General features: G+C 34.1%; 2 protein-coding genes across 2 annotated transcripts in view; both read left to right on the forward strand.

The window, feature by feature from the left end:
• The first annotated feature begins 231 nt into the window (after positions 1 to 231).
• Positions 232 to 2,060, forward strand: LOC143050834 (uncharacterized). The gene is made up of 3 exons (XM_076223943.1): positions 232 to 591; positions 846 to 1,173; positions 1,453 to 2,060. Exons 1-3 carry the CDS (start codon positions 232 to 234, stop codon positions 2,058 to 2,060), a joined length of 1,296 nt encoding a protein of 431 aa, XP_076080058.1.
• A 6,929-nt stretch (positions 2,061 to 8,989) lies between these two features.
• Positions 8,990 to 17,669, forward strand: part of LOC143052459 (putative nuclear hormone receptor HR3) — a 36,867-nt gene continuing 28,187 nt past the window's right edge. Inside the window, exon 1 of the mRNA XM_076225506.1 lies at positions 8,990 to 9,135. The gene's annotated coding sequence lies outside the window, so the exon portion shown is untranslated. The remainder of the gene's footprint in view (positions 9,136 to 17,669) is intronic.

A 17,669-nucleotide genomic window follows, 5' to 3' on the forward strand; every position in this document is an offset into this window, starting at 1 on the left:
GCAGTGTTTTGGCTAGATCTGGCTAATGCTTATGGGTCCATACCTCACAAACTAGTAGACCTGACATTGGAGAGGTATCATGTTCCACCAACTATCAGAACTATGCTGCGAGAGTATTTTGACAAGATTGAAATGAGGTTCACAGCTGGAGACTTCACAACAGCTTGGCAGAGACTTGAAGTTGGAATACTAACGGGGTGTACAGTATCAGTAGTCCTGTTTGCAGCAGCAATGAACTTAATTGTAAAATCAGTAGAAAAACCAAGTAGAGGACCATTATTGTCATCAGGGGTCAGGCAACCACCAGTAAGAGCTTTTATGGATGATATAACAGTGACAGCAAAAACAGTCATAGAGGGAAGATGGTCTTTAGAGGAATTGGAAAGGATGATTAAGTGGGCCAGAATGAAGTTCAAACCAAGTAAATCTAGAAGTTTGATAGTGAGGAAAGGCAAAGTGCAAGATGAGACATTTGAGTTAGCAGGTGAAAAGATACCAACAGTTGGAGAGAAACCAGTGAAATGCCTAGGTAAAAAGTTTGATGCAACACTAGCAGATATGGTAAACATGGGTGAAGTTCAAGTGCAATTGGTAGAATGGCTGACGAAGATAGACAAAAGTGGGCTCCCAGGCAGATATAAGGGCAGATATAAGGCCTGGATATATCAACATGGGGTCTTACCAAGGATACTGTGGCATTACTAGTTTACGAGTTCCCATTGTCCAAAGTGGAGGCCTTAGAGAGAAAGATCAGTGCATGCCTAAGAAGATGGTTGGGTGTGCCAAGAAGTTTCAGCAGCATTGGATTGTACAGCACAGGAACAAAGCTACAATTACCAATGAAGGCATTGACAGAAGAGTATAAAGTTACAAAGACAAGACAGGTTATGACGTTGAGAGACAGCAAAGTTGCTAAAGTGAGAGGAGCCAAAGTAAAGATCAGGACAGGAAGAAAATGGAAAGCAGAGGAAGCAGTTAAGGAAGCTGAGACCAGACTAAAGCACAGTGTCATCGTTGGTGTAACAGCAGTTGATAGACAGGGATTTGGTATGACAACAAAACCAAGGTGGGATACAGCAAATAAGAAGGGACGGAGGGAACTGGTGCAACAGGAAATACGACAGATGGAAGAAGAGAGTAGGAATGTTAAGGCAGTAGGAATGAAACAGCATGGTAGTTGGTTGAATTGGCAAGGAGCTAGAAGCAGGGCTTTGACCTGGAGCGAGATTTGGAGTATGGAGGGATACAGATTGAGTTTTCTCCTAAGATCAGTGTATGATGTTTTACCAAGCCCATCAAACCTCTATACCTGGGGGTTGATAGAAGACCCAACATGCACCTTATGCAAAGACAAACCAGCATCTCTACAGCATGTGTTGTCAGCATGTCCAGTCGCACTGAAAGATTGAAGATATACATGGAGGCATGACAGTGTATTGAAAACAATAGCAGCAAAGTTGGATACCACCAGGAGAAAGAAGAGAAAGATGCAGAAGAACATCACATTTGTAAATTTTGTGAGGGCTGGAGAAAAGAAAGACAACCAGGCAGAAGGTTTAGGGATACTTGGAACAGCATCAGACTGGCAGATGACAGCAGACATACATCAACGCATGAGTTTCCCAGCAGAAATAGCAGCAACATCACTAAGACCAGATATAGTCATTTGTTCTCAGGGAACTAGGCAGGCGGTACTGCTGGAACTAACAGTTCCATGGGAAGACAGAATAGAGGAAGCTTATGAAAGAAAGATGGCAAAATACCAGCAGCTAGTAGAGGATTGCAAACAGCGGGGATGGAGGACGTGGTGTATGGCAATAGAAGTCGGATGCAGGGGCTTTGCAGGACAGTCAATGTGGCGGGCACTTAGGACCTTGGGAGTGGTAGGAGCAGAGAGGAAGAAACTGATTACAGAAGTGTGTAGAGAAGCAGAAGTGGCATCACAGTGGATTTGGACGAAGTGTGGAAAAGTGCAAAGTGATAGAACAATGAACAGTTATTGTGTAGATAATGGACTAAGGACAGATATAGATATACAGAACAGCATTGACATCAGCTGAGACATCGGAGCCGTGTAGGCCATGCAGTTCCAGGTTCAGATTGATCACCTGAGCCGGCGCACCTCTGGAGGTTGTTGTGGAATAGCGCCGAAATAGCCAAGGAAGGAGGACTCCACCTGATGATGGAATTGGATCAGCATTCCTTTGATGTTTACAAGGTAATACCAAACTCAAATGATAATTCAAAACGGAAAGCCTTTTTTTGTAAATGGCTAAATCAAAAGCTCGAACACATTAAACGAATGGAAAACAACTGACATACATGTTTTATTGTACAAGCATTTCCTCTTGAAAATGGTGGTTTTATAGCTAGCTAAGCCTCCCACTTATATGACAGTCGCATAGAATTCCATTATATTGAAAACACTGTGTGAGAAAAACAAACAGACAAAATAGGTTAAATTTACAAACATTGGTAGGGTACAGCAGTCGGCACTGTGTTATAATCTTTAACACTATAAAAACAAATGACTATTTCAACTAAGAAAAACAAAACGGCATGTAGACACTCTATACACAAAGAACATCGAAAACATAAAAGTTAATCATAGAAAAATGACACATTCATAGTAAGATTTAAGATAATAGGAAACATTGTTAATGGGGTCAGTAAATTCCATATGAGATGAGAGCGAAGCTCGAATCCCCATATGGAATTTACTGACCTCATATATATCGTATTAGGTCACTAACACACCTTGTAACTAATAATATAGTTCTTCAAACTTAACAAAAAAAGTAAGTGAATATATGTTTTGTATACTTGAACGACTAAGGGACGACATCAAAAGTTCAATGTAGGATTAAAAAAAAATTAATTCACATAGTTTTTTTTTCACTGACCCCCATCTTAACTTAATTTGAAAAAAATTGATTTACCTATATGGATATATGTAAAATCGATTTTTTATTAACAAAACTTGCAGCAATGTTGACCCCCCACCCCAAAACTATTTGATTTAAGTTTTTTATCCTACATCGATCTTTTGATGTCGTCCCTAAGTGTTACTATAAAACTCTTGAACATAGTCTTTCTTTATAATGATTATTTATTTTATTGGAATCTTCTGCTATTGAGTGATTGTAATTCGTCGACCGTTTTTCTTATTTTTGTATACACTTAGCTGAATGACATCGTGTTTTTAGATTCGACAATCACACAGCGCAAGTCCGAAAGGGAATACCAAGATGGTTGAAAAAAGTAAATACAAATAGAAGAAAGCCAATGGTATGGTCGATTCTCGAAGAAAAAAGATAATACATCAAATTATATAAAAGATGTTATGAAAAACTTTACTTATAGTAACTAGAAATGGAAAAGCATGGAAAATGTAAATAAAAAACAAATAGCATAGCTGTATTATCTCACTTTTATGTAGACGTGTTCCCAGCTGAATCTGTGTTGATTTTTTTTTATCCAGGTCACGATCGGTAAACTTGTGCAGCAAAACGAAAGTTAAAAAAGCAAGTTGTGTAATGAAAGTAATATCGTCTATGTCAAATATTTATATATATTAGACTGTAATGGTTACTTGTTTGAAATACATTTTTGACAGGAGTAAAAAAAAAAAGATAGGCGTAAGAAAACAGAGGGACATTCAAACTCATAAATCGAAAGTAAAACTGAAAACGCCATGGCTGAAAAGGAAAAGACAAACAGATAAACAATTATAGTACACAAAACACATCATATAAAAATAAGGAACAAACAACACAAACAACACAAAAAACTGGGGGTGCTCCCAGGTGCTCCGGAAGGGTAAAAATATACTTCTTACTAAGCAGCAAAGATTTAAAAATAATTTCGCTAATCATATGTTATATGTATATACATTCCTATTTCCTAGATTGAATACAATAGTATGATGTCAGAAAATTTTTAATAATATTGTTAATATGTTATTTGCCGTTATGGTGCCCTAATTGTTTGACTATAAATATTCTATACTAGTGAAACTATTACTAATATCTAAAATATTCATATATCTTTTGATAAATTATATGGTTACGTTCACACAGATGTCATGTATTACATTAACTAGTAAAAACAATGGTCAAAGTTTAATACATCCAGGTACAAGAGTCTAAAAAATGCCGGGAGAGATCCGTTTGCGCCAAAAATGCGTCCTTTTGCCAGTCAAGGTCGTTAAACACTTCCATCATCAACCTTTTACGCCACTACTTTTTTTCTCCTATGCTACGTTTGCGCAACATGTTTTACAATTACATAGTATCATTTGCGCCAAAAAATAAAACATACGATTGGGCAAATTAGATGGAAAATGACTTCCCTACTCCTTTATTCGGACTTGTAACCGTCTGTTTACACGGCAAATGTTTCCTTTACTGGATCATATCTCCTTCTTACTGCTGCTGCATGGGTACTTCCCAATCTAATGTATTTAGTAGCTTGTGATTTCACTTTATTGTCCAAAAACACAAACATTGAAGGATGAAATGCATAAAACAGTTCATAATGATTCCTAATAATAATAAAGCCCATACGCATGGTTGGAACAAAGCACTGTGTTATCAACATATGTGGCTAAAACATAATCATCAAAAGCCTAGAAGATATGTTTCTCTCTATTGGCATATCTTTATTAAATATTTAGCAAAGCAATTACTTTTATTCTCTCTCTGTAGATCTCTGTACATTGACTGTCTAATGCATTTTGAGTCATTTCTCTCCAGATGCTCATCTTCATGGTGCAATATCTCCGAACTTATCATGCCAAGAAATCCTAGCTAAAAATTCCGGTGGACCTCCTACGGCACCCATTAGTAGATACAGATCTAATTTCATTCAACAAATTAATTTATGACCTTTATGTACACGTTGATTTCTGTGTCTTTTTGGTCTCTTGTGTCACAGAAATAAGAACACGACCATATACCAAATGGTCAATATTAATCATCCATGTAATTTGCTCTATGGGATATTTGCAGAATTTCAACGGAGGCAATTTCTTGGCATGGATACTTTCATTTAAGCCGACAATAAGAATATATATATATATATATATATATATTAATCATTAATATTTATGATAGACAAGTGTACTGGTAAATTTGCGCAAATGAGTTCCGAATATTGGCGCAATTGATACATTTGGAAAACAAAATTTGGCGCAAATGATACCCCTGAAAAACAGTAATTGGCGCAAAAGGACTGTTGCCAAAATGCCTGATAGATAATCTTACCTGGAAACAAGGAGCTGTGGTATGATCAGTCTGATTAAAACCAGCCCCCACTATCAACTTGCGCAAATTAATAGTTAGGGCTGGTTTTAATAAGACTCACTTGAAGTCTTAGACTGGTATGATTGCCAATGCGACAACAATTCACTAACTTGTAAGCTTCCAATGAAGTGAATGTAAGCAATTCTGGGTCACCGTTCGGCCTTCGTCAACGAGAATTACCATTTAATACCGTGTTTGCAAGTTTTCTGTGGAACTGTCTGATAAAACACTCAGAAATCGAAACTGAAACATTTTTATTTTTAAACAATTAGTTTGTGAATATACATATATATATCTTATATTGTGTGTTTTAAGTAAATTTATGAAAGTCTAGAATAATACTGATGTACTAGTATAAGTTTATGGTATCAATATCAGTTTTTAATGTATTGGTTGGTATACATAGAATTGGCTTATGACTTGTTATATGCATCTTTATTTCATTTATATGTTGTTTAATATTATAATTGTCTGTATTTGGATCACGCCTCTATTGTGCTCTTTCCAATAAAATATTGAATTGAATTGAATTATTTGTTTGATTATTGACCTTGTCACAATCACATACAGTTATATTGCATTGTCTTTAATATGTGTAAAATAACTCATGATTGTTATGAATGCTATAAAGAATCTATAAATATTAGTATTTGTATATACTGATTAATACAAGAATATTATACAGGACAAACAAGTGATACACTTGAAACGCCACAAATGAAAAGCCAAACAAAAACATGCTATCAGTTACCTCCCCCTTGTTTTTGCATTTAGCAACTTTTTATTAAATATTTCAAATTTAATCAATACAACAAAATAATTGATAAAATAAATGTATTATCTATCAATAAAGTATTTTTATTTCTTTTTTGTCTATATTTTGTGCACAATAACAAAATTTTGCTACTGAGACTTTTGAATAAGACCGCTAGTAATGTTTTGATAGAATCTTATCATACAGTCGAAAAATCAAAACAACAGTGATTTTATATACCAAATATAGTTATTTATGAAAACACGCCCACACCATAACGGGAGGGTCAAAACAAAACGATAAAGACAATAGTTGCATAAATGTATGACAATATTTCCTTCATAATTTGATGGGAACAGAGTTCTTTGAGAGACTGTAATAACTTGCCAAAGCTTAAAATCCTCTTTAATAAAAAAAAAACCCTAGAGGTAATGAAAATAGTAAGAACTTAAAATCTTTAAAAATAAAATATTGAATTTGATTCGTTTAATAATTCTTTTTGAAACACATATACCTATGGTTCTATCTGTGGCTTGAGATCATGAAATTAATTAATCAATTAATTCATATTCATATATAAGATTGCCAAAATTGTTTGTGTCTCTCAATCATAACTAAAATCATAAGCCCTATAGTTGAAATTTCTTTATCTTTATATCTCCATAATGTCTGCATGCTTGAAATATATAACTTGGGATGGAGCTCTTTGATATAGCTACGTGAGACATTAATGACACGTAACCGGTACACTAAGTGAAAGGCATTATCTGGGACTTCTGACAATAAGGGGATGGGACTTAAAGGGGATCATAACAGGATCATGTCCTTTAGCACCTGTGGAAGGAAGTTTACCGTATCGTATAATAAGACTTCTCTTTTTCTTATTATAAATTCGCGTTTATTTATGAAATTAGTTTTCTTCTTCTGGGTTTTCAAATTGAAAGACATATCTGGTTATAACAAAAATTACAGGTTTATACTTTTGTACACCAGATTGAGATGCGCAGCAGTGACGCTCGAAAAAATGAATTAAATAAAAAAGTTAAAGGCCAACTAAATAACGAAGTGGAAGAGCATTGAGTACCTTAAATTCTGAAATGTTTTGCCAAATACAGCTAAGGTTATAATATAATGGGGTAAAAAAAAAATAATACTTTAAACAATACCACATTCCTTCATGATTTTAGGGGAGAAACACTGTAATCACACACACATATGTAGACAAAATTTCCTCTTGTTTGGTTTAGGCATTTATGAAATTATCTGGGATTACATTTATCTATACATTATATAGGCGTATATTTGACTGAAAGCAAATCTGGACATTTGAAATAGTTACGACAGGGATTGTACTGTACACATTTTCTAGACGATAAAACTATAATTATTATTCAATAAATGTATTAAATTAATTTTTGCCTAGTTAATTTATTTGCTGTAAACGCCATTGTGAGTACATATACATCGTGAGAATTTGCATACTATCTGAGAATACTAATACAACTTCAGGTCTCACCTACAATTGACCCTCAACTGTGACTGATATATCATATGATATGTTGTTTCATTCCTCAGTATGTACATAATTAGGGTTCAGGGAAAGCTGAGGGGGTGTTTCTGTCTTGGTACGAATGGCGCGGAGTGTAGTGAGGCAAAACATTTAAACGATATAAAAAAGAAGCTGTGGTATGATTGCCAATGAGACAACTCTCCACAAGAGACCAAAATGACACAGAAATCAACAACTATAGGTCACTGTACGGCCTTCAACAATAAACAAAGCCCATACCGCATAACCAGCTATAAAAGGCCCTGAATTGACAATGTAAAAGAATTCAAACGAGAAAACTAACGGCCTTATTAATGTACAAAAAAAATGAACGAAAAACAAAAATGTAACACATTACAAAACGACAACCACTGAATTACAGGCTCCTGACTTGGAACAGGCTCATACATACAGAATGTGGCAGGATTAAACATGTTAGCGGGATCCCAACCCTCACCTCACCTGGGACAGTGGTATAACAGTATATATATATATATATATATATATATATATATATATATATATATATATATATATATATATATATATATATATATATATATATATATATATATATATATATATATATATATCATACATTAAAAAATAATTCCGACCAGAATTAGGGGAGGCATTAGCACACTATACATCCGCTTGAACCCGCCATTAAAATGGTGTTCAGTTTTTAAAGAAACGTTTTGTTTTATTCAAATCAAATATATTGATTATGGCATATTGGAAAGGACGGACAAATCAGGCATATCAATTTATTGTTATCGTCAAAAACCGATGTAACTGGTGACCATGAAGGATAGCAACACATATCTAACACGAGTTACACCGCTTGTATTATAAAAATATATTTTTTAATCGTCCTTGAGACCTAGAAAGATATTTTTTTAACCAAGACTTAGAGAGTTACAAACTGAATAAGAAATGTTTAACGGAAGTGACAGCTTTATCGCATTTTTATATAAATGTTCTATTACGATGTTTCGGCTTTGTATATAATCATAAATCTTTCCAAAATTATAAAATATATATCTATGCATACACCTATACGTAGATACAAAAGTAAATGACCTTGTTTAATCTAATTTGTTGAATGTAAACATGAAGTTTATTATAATATTAACATCTTAGTGACCTCAGCCTTGTTTACCAGTTATTGACTGGTTATGTGGACGCAGTCAGCGTTTCGTCTGACATATTGACCTCAAAACCTCAATTTTTACAAAATTACCAATAAACAAGTTCAAACCAATCGTTTAAGTAGGAATACAAAGTGTTCCTTGCCATACAACGTATTGTCTATTTCTGTGAAATATATATTATAAGTAATGGGGTATTGCATTGCGTAATGGAATGCGGAAATACCAAAATGTGTTACCGGGTTTAATTGTGAGTCAAGGACTTCGAGTTCGACAAAGGTTCTACGACATCTTGGAGGTCTCAGCTTTGTGCAGTCTGATTTCTCTAGACAAAGGATTATAACATATATCTGGATATACCTTGTTACCGTTATGTCTGTAAGTATATTATCTTTTGGATTATTAATTAAATGTACCATTTCCTCTAACATGACTAGTCTTAATTACTTAATGGCCGGTGAAAATTTGTATGTTGACCCAAATTTAATATTGAGGGTATTATTTCATAATTCTTATCTGTTCTCTGAATTTTCTATTGAAATTTCGAATAAATCAAACGAGGTCACTGTTTTCCCATACATATGACATTTTTATTTTTACTCCTTAAACATTTACGTGCCGTCCTGGCTGTAGTGAAAGTTTAATAGATTCGTTAAAATTGATCATTTTATATGTTTCAGAAATTTGTGTTCGAATATAACATGTAACGTTTACAAATGAGAAATAAGTTATAGTAAATGGGTCATATATTTAGTGTTCGACGAAGCTGGCATGTTGAACTAAACCTCAAATTGAAAAATGTCTCGAAATATTGCGGAACACGAGAATGAGTACTACTTTTTTTAACAAAAAATGCACATTTGTATCCTGAGAGAAAGAAGCCTTTTGAACACTACATATATATATATACAGAAAACAAACAAATATAATATTAAAACATTATATACCGATAGTAAACAAGTAATGATAGCATAAATCTCAATAAGACAACTATCCTTATATAATACAATATTTTTTTTTATTTTCCAAATTAAAGGGCCCATTAAGAGCATAACATTAATTACAACATGACATAAACATTACAGAGCGATTAAAGAAACATAAAATAATAATTCAAATGCATGAGGAAAGAATCAGTGGTCAGTAGACAAAGGATGAAAACTAAGGGTTATCATACCGCCTTTAAATGTCTCAAGTCAAATGTATGTACATGTATATAATGTTACATTCATAAGATCTTATAAGGTTATTGTTTGAACTGAATATTTTTTTTTTATCAGTATGGCACTGAAACTTGTTAGTCATACCAGAACTGGGTATTTTTTAAAATTAAAATAAAAACCTCTGCTTTATTAACATTTCTCAGAAGATTTGAAATACTAAGTGTTTCTGTTGATACCTCTAGATTTGCAACTGATCAGTGGCGGATACAGAAATTTACATAAGTGGGGCTCACTGACTGACCTAAGAGGGGGACGGCTCCAGTCACTCATCAATGATTCCCTATATAAGCAACCAAATTTTTTCCCGAAAAGGGGGGGGGGGGACCCCCCTTAAATCCGCATCTGCTGATGTTGGCTGCTCTAGATCAAGTCAACATTATATTTCTAGTTGCCACTGACCACTTATATACGATCCAAAAATCGTTTTAGTTATTAGTTCCCTACCGACAAAGTCAAAGGGGAATTAAGGTTTTCACTCCGTCCGTCTGTCTGTCTTACATCCGTCAGTCTGGCAAATCACCTTTTTTCTTCTTCCTTGGAGATATTTATTAATTGATATTTGGTATAATGTTTTATCATGACACGTTACAGATCAAGTTCCAATTTTGTTTCGGTCTGTTAATTTTGTTCAGAGTCACAAGTATGGTCACGGAATAAAAGTTCCTTCATAATCATTGTGATAATATAAGTTCCAAAAGAATAAAATATTCTGGAATATTATTTCCACAGGAATAAATATTACAGGAAATGTTCCTAACGGAATAAATGTTATAGAATACTTGTTCAACGTTCCAACAGGAATAGATATTATGACAATGTTTATAATATTTCCATTGGAACTTCTGTTCGACGGAACACATATACGTTGACAGTTTGACTTCACTCAGATATTCAGTTTTTCCACACTATTTTAGTAATGCTTGAATATCATGAATATATTGATTTGCTATTTGTTATGTTTACACCATGACAAGTTATAGATCAAATTAGCATTTTGTTGTTATTTTTTAACCGGTAGAGGACTATGTGTATTACCATTCAATACTCTCAGAATGTTTGTTAATGTAATCTTTGATAATTTCACAAGACACTTTTACACATTGAATAATTCAATTGCTCAAGAATTTTTCCAAATTGAAATTGATATAATATAAAACTGGGATAGTATCGTGGATTGTATAACAACATTTGTTATAGCCATGATCAATCAAGTAATAGTCGGTTTACATGTGTACTCTCCTGAATCTGCTAATGATAAACTGCTTTTTGAATACCAAACAAGATTTATTTTTGTTATTTTCAAGATATATGGAAACGAACCGTCGACATGTATATAATATTACTCTATGTTTTAATGTATTAAGTAACACAGTGTTTAAATCCAAGAACTTATTACTACAGCATTTTGCAGTCCACGTCGTCAATATTTTTTTAATCGCAAATACAGGAGAAATAGGAACATTCTCAAAGAGAAAAACGGACAAACAATAACAGAAAAAACAAGGTGCTCCGCAGGGCACAGCTTTATACGACCGCAGAATTCGAACCCTGAACAGTTGGGGCAAGCATGGACACAACATTCAAGCTTGATACAGCTCTGAATTTGGATTGCGATAAAATTTTTGACATATTATGAGTTTCTGACACTAAACAAATGTCAAGTTCTTACAAATATATTGCACAATGTTGTGCAATTAAAGATTTCTTCTTTTAACTTTTCAAAAGTTTAGAATTTGAGAAATTTTAAGAAAAAAATTGAAAACAACTACAACCTCCCCCTTTTTTGCAATTAGTCCAAAACCTGACATTTCTTTATACATAATATACAAGAAGTGTAAGGGAGGTAAATCCGAACATACCCAACATTGTATATTAAATGTTTTATAATTACCTCCCTTACACTGCGTTTAAATTGTCTTAATATTCCATTGACCAGAAATACATAGTTTTTCTCCTTTTTTGCCCCTAATTCTGAAACATTTTGAGCCATAACCCCCCAAAGTCAATACTAACCATACCTTCATGGTATGGAAACTTGTGGTTTAATTTCAGACAGATTGTTTGAAAACTACAAAAATAATTATTTTGGGCCCCCTTTGTGGTTCCTAATTCATAACCTATTGGGACCATAACTCCCAAAATCAATCCCAACCTTCCTGTAGTGGTATTTAACCTTCTTGTAAAATATTATAGAGATCCATCCACTTAAACACAACTTATTGTCTGTAAACTAGAAAAATGCTTCTTTTTGGCCCTTTTTTTTTGCCCCATATTTCTACATATTCGGAAAAATTAACCCCAAACTGATTCCCAGCCTTCCCTGTGTTATATGGAAACTTGTACAATGTCAGAGAGATCCATACAGTTACACACAAGTTATTGTCTTAAAACTAGAAAAATGCTTGTTTTGGCCCCTTTTGAGCCCTTAATTCTTAGACTGTTTGCCCAATAACCCATTGAAATAAATCCCAACCTTTTACTTAGTGTATTAAACATTGAGGTACAATATCAGAACTATTGAAATACAAATACGCAACTTTTTGTCCTGAAACTAGATAAATGCTGTTTTTGGCCCCTTTGGGCCCCTAATTCCTAAACCTTTGGGACCATAACCCCAAAATCAATCCCTAGCTTTCTTTTGTGGTTATAAACATTGTGTTAAAATCTTATGGATTTCTTTTTGCTTATTCTAAAGTTATTATCCGGAAACAAACGCTGACGACGACGACGTGATACCAATATACGACCATTTTTTTTTTATTTTTGCGGTCGTATAATGAATATACATGAGACCTTACAGCCAGCATGCATGATTGTGTTAAAGTATGTAAAATAAGGAGCTGTAGAATGTGTGCCAATACGACAATTATCCAACAAATAAAGGTGGCCATCACAAGCAAGCAACTCATTACTAGCTAAAACAAGTTAAAAGAGGGACGAAAGATACCAAAGGGACAGTCAAACTCATAAATCTAAAACAAACTGACAACGCCATGGATAAAAATGAAAAAGACAAACTAACAACAGCACACACGACACAACATAGAAAACTAAAGAATAAACAACACGAACCCCACCAAAAAACTAGGGGTGATCTCAGGTGCTCCGGAAGGGTAAGTATACGCCACCAGTATGTGGACACATACTACCGAACATTCAAAACATCAGTTATCAATGTAAAATAAGAAGATGTGGTATGATTTTAAATGATTTTAACATACGTAGTTCAAAACTGAAGGAAGACGCTCTCCAACAATCAAACAACCAAAAAAGGCGATGAAGTAAAATTGCGAATGAAACAGAGATCAAACATGCAGTCAAAAAAATCTTGGTATATCGCTTTCTTACGGGGAAACAACACACAACTGAAAAAAATAAGAGGACACACCATAAACACGGGTACACATTCGACTGCGTCTTCAGAACACGAGCAACAAACCCTGCAATCAATATTAAATAGAAGAAAAAGAAGATGTTTATTTCTAATGTAAACCAATGATACAAAGGACATAAACATTACAACAGTGGCGGATCCAGCCATTTTAAAAAGGGGGGGTCCCCAACCCAGAGTAAAAAGGGGGGTTACAACTATATGCTCTTGATCGGCCAAAAAAGGGGGGTTTCAACCCCCGGAAACCCCCCCCCCCCCCCTGGATCCGCCACTGTACAACATCAATAATGTTCATAATACAATACAATCAAGACAAACGATGAGATGAAAAAAAAGAGAACAATTTAAGTTCTTGAAGAATATGTAGATAAAGAATCTAAAATACATAATAAGAAAAATTGATATAATTGCCAATGAGACAATTATCCAAACAGAACAAAAATATCAAGGAAGATAACTTTCTTCCAGGAAAACAACAAATAACTGACAAATGTAAGGGTATACACGTGCACCAGCACGGGACACATTCAACTACATCCCCACAATACGAGCAACAGACCCTACATTCAATATTAAACAAGAAAATGAGTGATATGATTGCCAATGAGACAAATATCCAACAGAGTCAAACACTGAAAAGACAGCTTTTTCACAATCTACCAAGAAATGACTGACAAAATTAGGGCCATGCACGAATATTTCAGAATATATATGATGTTAAAGGTAATTATTAAGAAGGGATATAGTTACGATACTGTTGTCAGGTAATTAAAGATTGCATATTTTGGCTTTGATATTGATTCTCTTATAGGGTCTTTGCATCGGAATTAAACACATTTATTCTAAAACCAGTTGTTGGCATGACACGGGTTTTTGGAAAGATTAGAACTTGTTCTAAATCTTTATTTAGGCACCGGCCTCCCTAACAACAGGACAGGTTAGCTACTGTTACTAAATGTATACACACTGAAATATAGTTCCCTATGGTTCTCATGATTGTGCACATAATACACATATAAACTGAAAAAAACTGGGTATATTATTGGAGCAGTTCATTCAAGAATGTATGTCATTAAGGTGTGTTGATGTGCAGGTTTTTAAAAAAAAACATTTTGATTAGGTAACTGGGTATTGATTCAACTAGTATGATTGACAACTGTTATTATCACTAAACAATCAGAGACAAGGTTGACCTTTAATTACAATGCCCCACCTCCTAAACTGCCAATCAAATTGACCACATTACCTATCAACCTCAGTCTTACATAATTATACAGACCACTCAATATACATATAATTCTTAATACACAAGTATTTGACCTCATAATTGAATACACAAATGTGTATATTAGATGTTTGATATTTATAAGGATTTATTTATTGCCAATTACTTTTGATCTACATTAAATAAAGTGATTCTGTAAATTATATCTGAAAGATAAATGATTAATGGATTAACAAGATCTTAAAAAAAAAGAAATATGAATATAAATATGAATAAATAAAAGGTATTCAAGTAAGGCCTATAATATACTTGATAAATTTCCAATAATCATCTGTAATTAATCAACAATTAAATTAGTACTTTTTTTTATCAGCAATTGGCTTGAAACAGTTTAAAAATTTTAAAACTTTTAATTATAACAAACCATTGTTTATTAGTTTATTTCCCATCAATCATTATGTCTTTTTTAGTCATTTGAAATTTTATTAGAAGTGAATATATATTTTTGCAATCAAGAAAGAATCCACATTTCAATAAGATAAGTTTTTTAATTGGTTTACCTTGAAAAAGTACATTTTCAATGCCCTGTGTTGAAAAATACTTCAAAAATTGATCAAAAGGCACTCTAAAACTTTTAATCTTCATGCCATATAACCTCTGTTTCAACATACAAAACGCCCCAAAACAATATTTTTCAATATTTTTTTTGTTGACACTTTAAAGTTTTAAGCTGTTGGTCCAGATTTATGTCTTACAAGGATAGTTGGTAACATTTTCTAGAAGAATTTTTGCATTTTTTTGTTTTTTTGAAACATGTTCAGAACCGGAAACATAATTTAAATAAATAAGATATAAACTGCAGTTTAAATAAAATTGTGCAAATAAAGAGACACATATTATTTAATTTGAGCTCATTTTATTCTCATACTGGAAAAGCAAATTTCCTTCTAAAGACTTGCTGTAAATGCAATTTTCAGCAATAGTGCTTTATAAATGTTCATTTTCCCCACCATACCTTAATATGAAATAATTCAAACTACTCCTCTAATCTTTCAATGAGTGATTTCCATCACTTTGATTTTTCTTCTTATGCATGTTATGATGGTATAATGATAAACCCCTAATGGGAGGGATTGTGCCTAATGTTCATATGATGAAGACATAATCTATCAATCAGTTTAAGTGAGGTCTGGAACTGGCATGTCAGTTACTGCTAGCAGTCTGTTGTTATTTATGTATTGTTGTCATTTTGTTTTTTTTTTCTTTTGTTACCTATTCAGACATCGGACTCGGACTTCTCTTAAACTGAGTTTTACTGTGCGTTTGTTTTTGCTACATTATAGCTAGAGGTATAGGGCGAGGGTAAACTGGTCCGCCGTTCTATCTATAGCTTCGCATCGTCAGTGTAGCGATAAGTTAACACAACAGGGGTCCAGTTTAGGGTGAGGGTTGATATCTAAAAAACACATGTTTAACCCCGCATCATGTATGCGCCTGTCCCAAGTTAAGTGCCTCTGGCTTTTTTTACTCTTGAATGATTTTTAATTTTAGTTTCTTGTAAATAATTCGGAGTTTAGTACAATGCATGACGTACATTATCACTGAACTAGTATACATATTTGTGTAGGGGCCAGCTGCGTCCCGGTGCGGGAGTTTATCGCTGCATTGAAGACACATTGTTGGCCTTCTGCTGTTGTCTGTTCTATTGTCGGGTTGTTTTCTCTTTGGCAGATTCCTGCATTTCCATTCTCAATTTAATTATAGCTCAATTAATATAGAATAAGAATAAGAATATTTGATGGGCAGCATGTCATGAACATGCACACAAAACAATACGTTGTGATTTGTTACTGAAAAACCTATCTGTTAGCATTGAAATGAAATGTATTCTTCTATACTTGGACTACAACAGTCAGAAATAACGTGCCAGTGTCTTCAAGCGAAAATAAGGACACACTACACACCCTTTAAGGCTTGTCCCCGTCAGGGTATAGTTCTGGAGTGACATTATGTCTAGTACAATATGCAGTGTACATATCGTATTGTATATATTTTATCGTCAATGTATGCATGTAATATTGCCGTTGAACGTAAAACACTAATCCACCATCCGTAACTTTTAATGCCCTCCCCGCAGTCGGGGGGGATTAAGTTTTACCTTTGTCTGTCTGCGCGTCCATACGAACTTACGTTTCGAAATTTGTTCCCATTCTCTGACTTTAGTTTTCCCATAAGCAAATCTTATAAAACAATGCTTATAACCACAACACAGATTAAGCTCGAATTATGGTGGCGTCACTTTTATAGTTCTAGAGTTATGCCCTTTACAAATGAAAAAATTGCTGAAATATTCGTTTCTGTTCTCTAAAGCTTTAGTTTGTCTCAACCAAATTTAATGAAACGTATGCACAATGCTAATAACCTCAAAACACAGATCAAGTTCAAAATTTGGTTGCGACACTTTATACCGTTCTACAGTAATGCCCTTTACAATTGTGTGAAAATGGATAGGGGATCACTGAATCATGACTTGAGCGGGCCCTATCTTAGGCGGCCAGTGGACCCGCACTTGTGGCTCCGACACTGTTTGTCCTATTGACACACTCCCCATTCACTCTGTTCTTTTCTTTAAGTCGTTTGTGAGCTTGACATCAGGCTTTCCTGAAGAAACTGATCATTCAGTGCAGTAAAATCCGAACTGTTAATATTAAAATAACAAAGCGTTTTTGGGACGGATAATATTGCGTTACTGGTCTGACCGTGTCAACCCTATAATGCCCCTTTATTGAGCTACACCACAGGCACTTGTTTCAGATCCCCCCTAATAGACCTTGTTATATGAAGTATATAGGAAAACAAATTTCTGAGACAAGTGCCTCGGCGCCACACATATATAGTTCATGCATGTACTATTTACATGTCCCACTCCAAAAGTTGCCACCCCCCTTTTTTTCAAAATCTTGCACCCGGCTTCTGGACCTCATAGTTCATCTTACGGTACTGAATAATCCATCCTCATCGTTTTTAATACAAAGCAACTATTTTAAAGACCCTAGGCCTAATAACACATTAT

The sequence above is a fragment of the Mytilus galloprovincialis genome, chromosome 11, assembly GCF_965363235.1.
Source record: "Mytilus galloprovincialis chromosome 11, xbMytGall1.hap1.1, whole genome shotgun sequence".
In the NCBI taxonomy this organism is placed as follows: Eukaryota; Metazoa; Mollusca; class Bivalvia; order Mytilida; family Mytilidae; genus Mytilus; species Mytilus galloprovincialis.

Excerpts from the sequence above, each read along its gene's own strand:
- LOC143050834 (XM_076223943.1), top strand. The coding sequence starts at position 232 with ATGAACTTAATTGTAAAATCAGTAGAAAAACCAAGTAGAGGACCATTA. Across the intron at positions 592-845 it reads GTGAAGTTCAAGTGCAATTG|GCATTGACAGAAGAGTATAA; the intron begins GTAGAATGGCTG and ends TTACCAATGAAG. Across the intron at positions 1,174-1,452 it reads AGTAGGAATGAAACAGCATG|CAAAGTTGGATACCACCAGG; the intron begins GTAGTTGGTTGA and ends AAACAATAGCAG.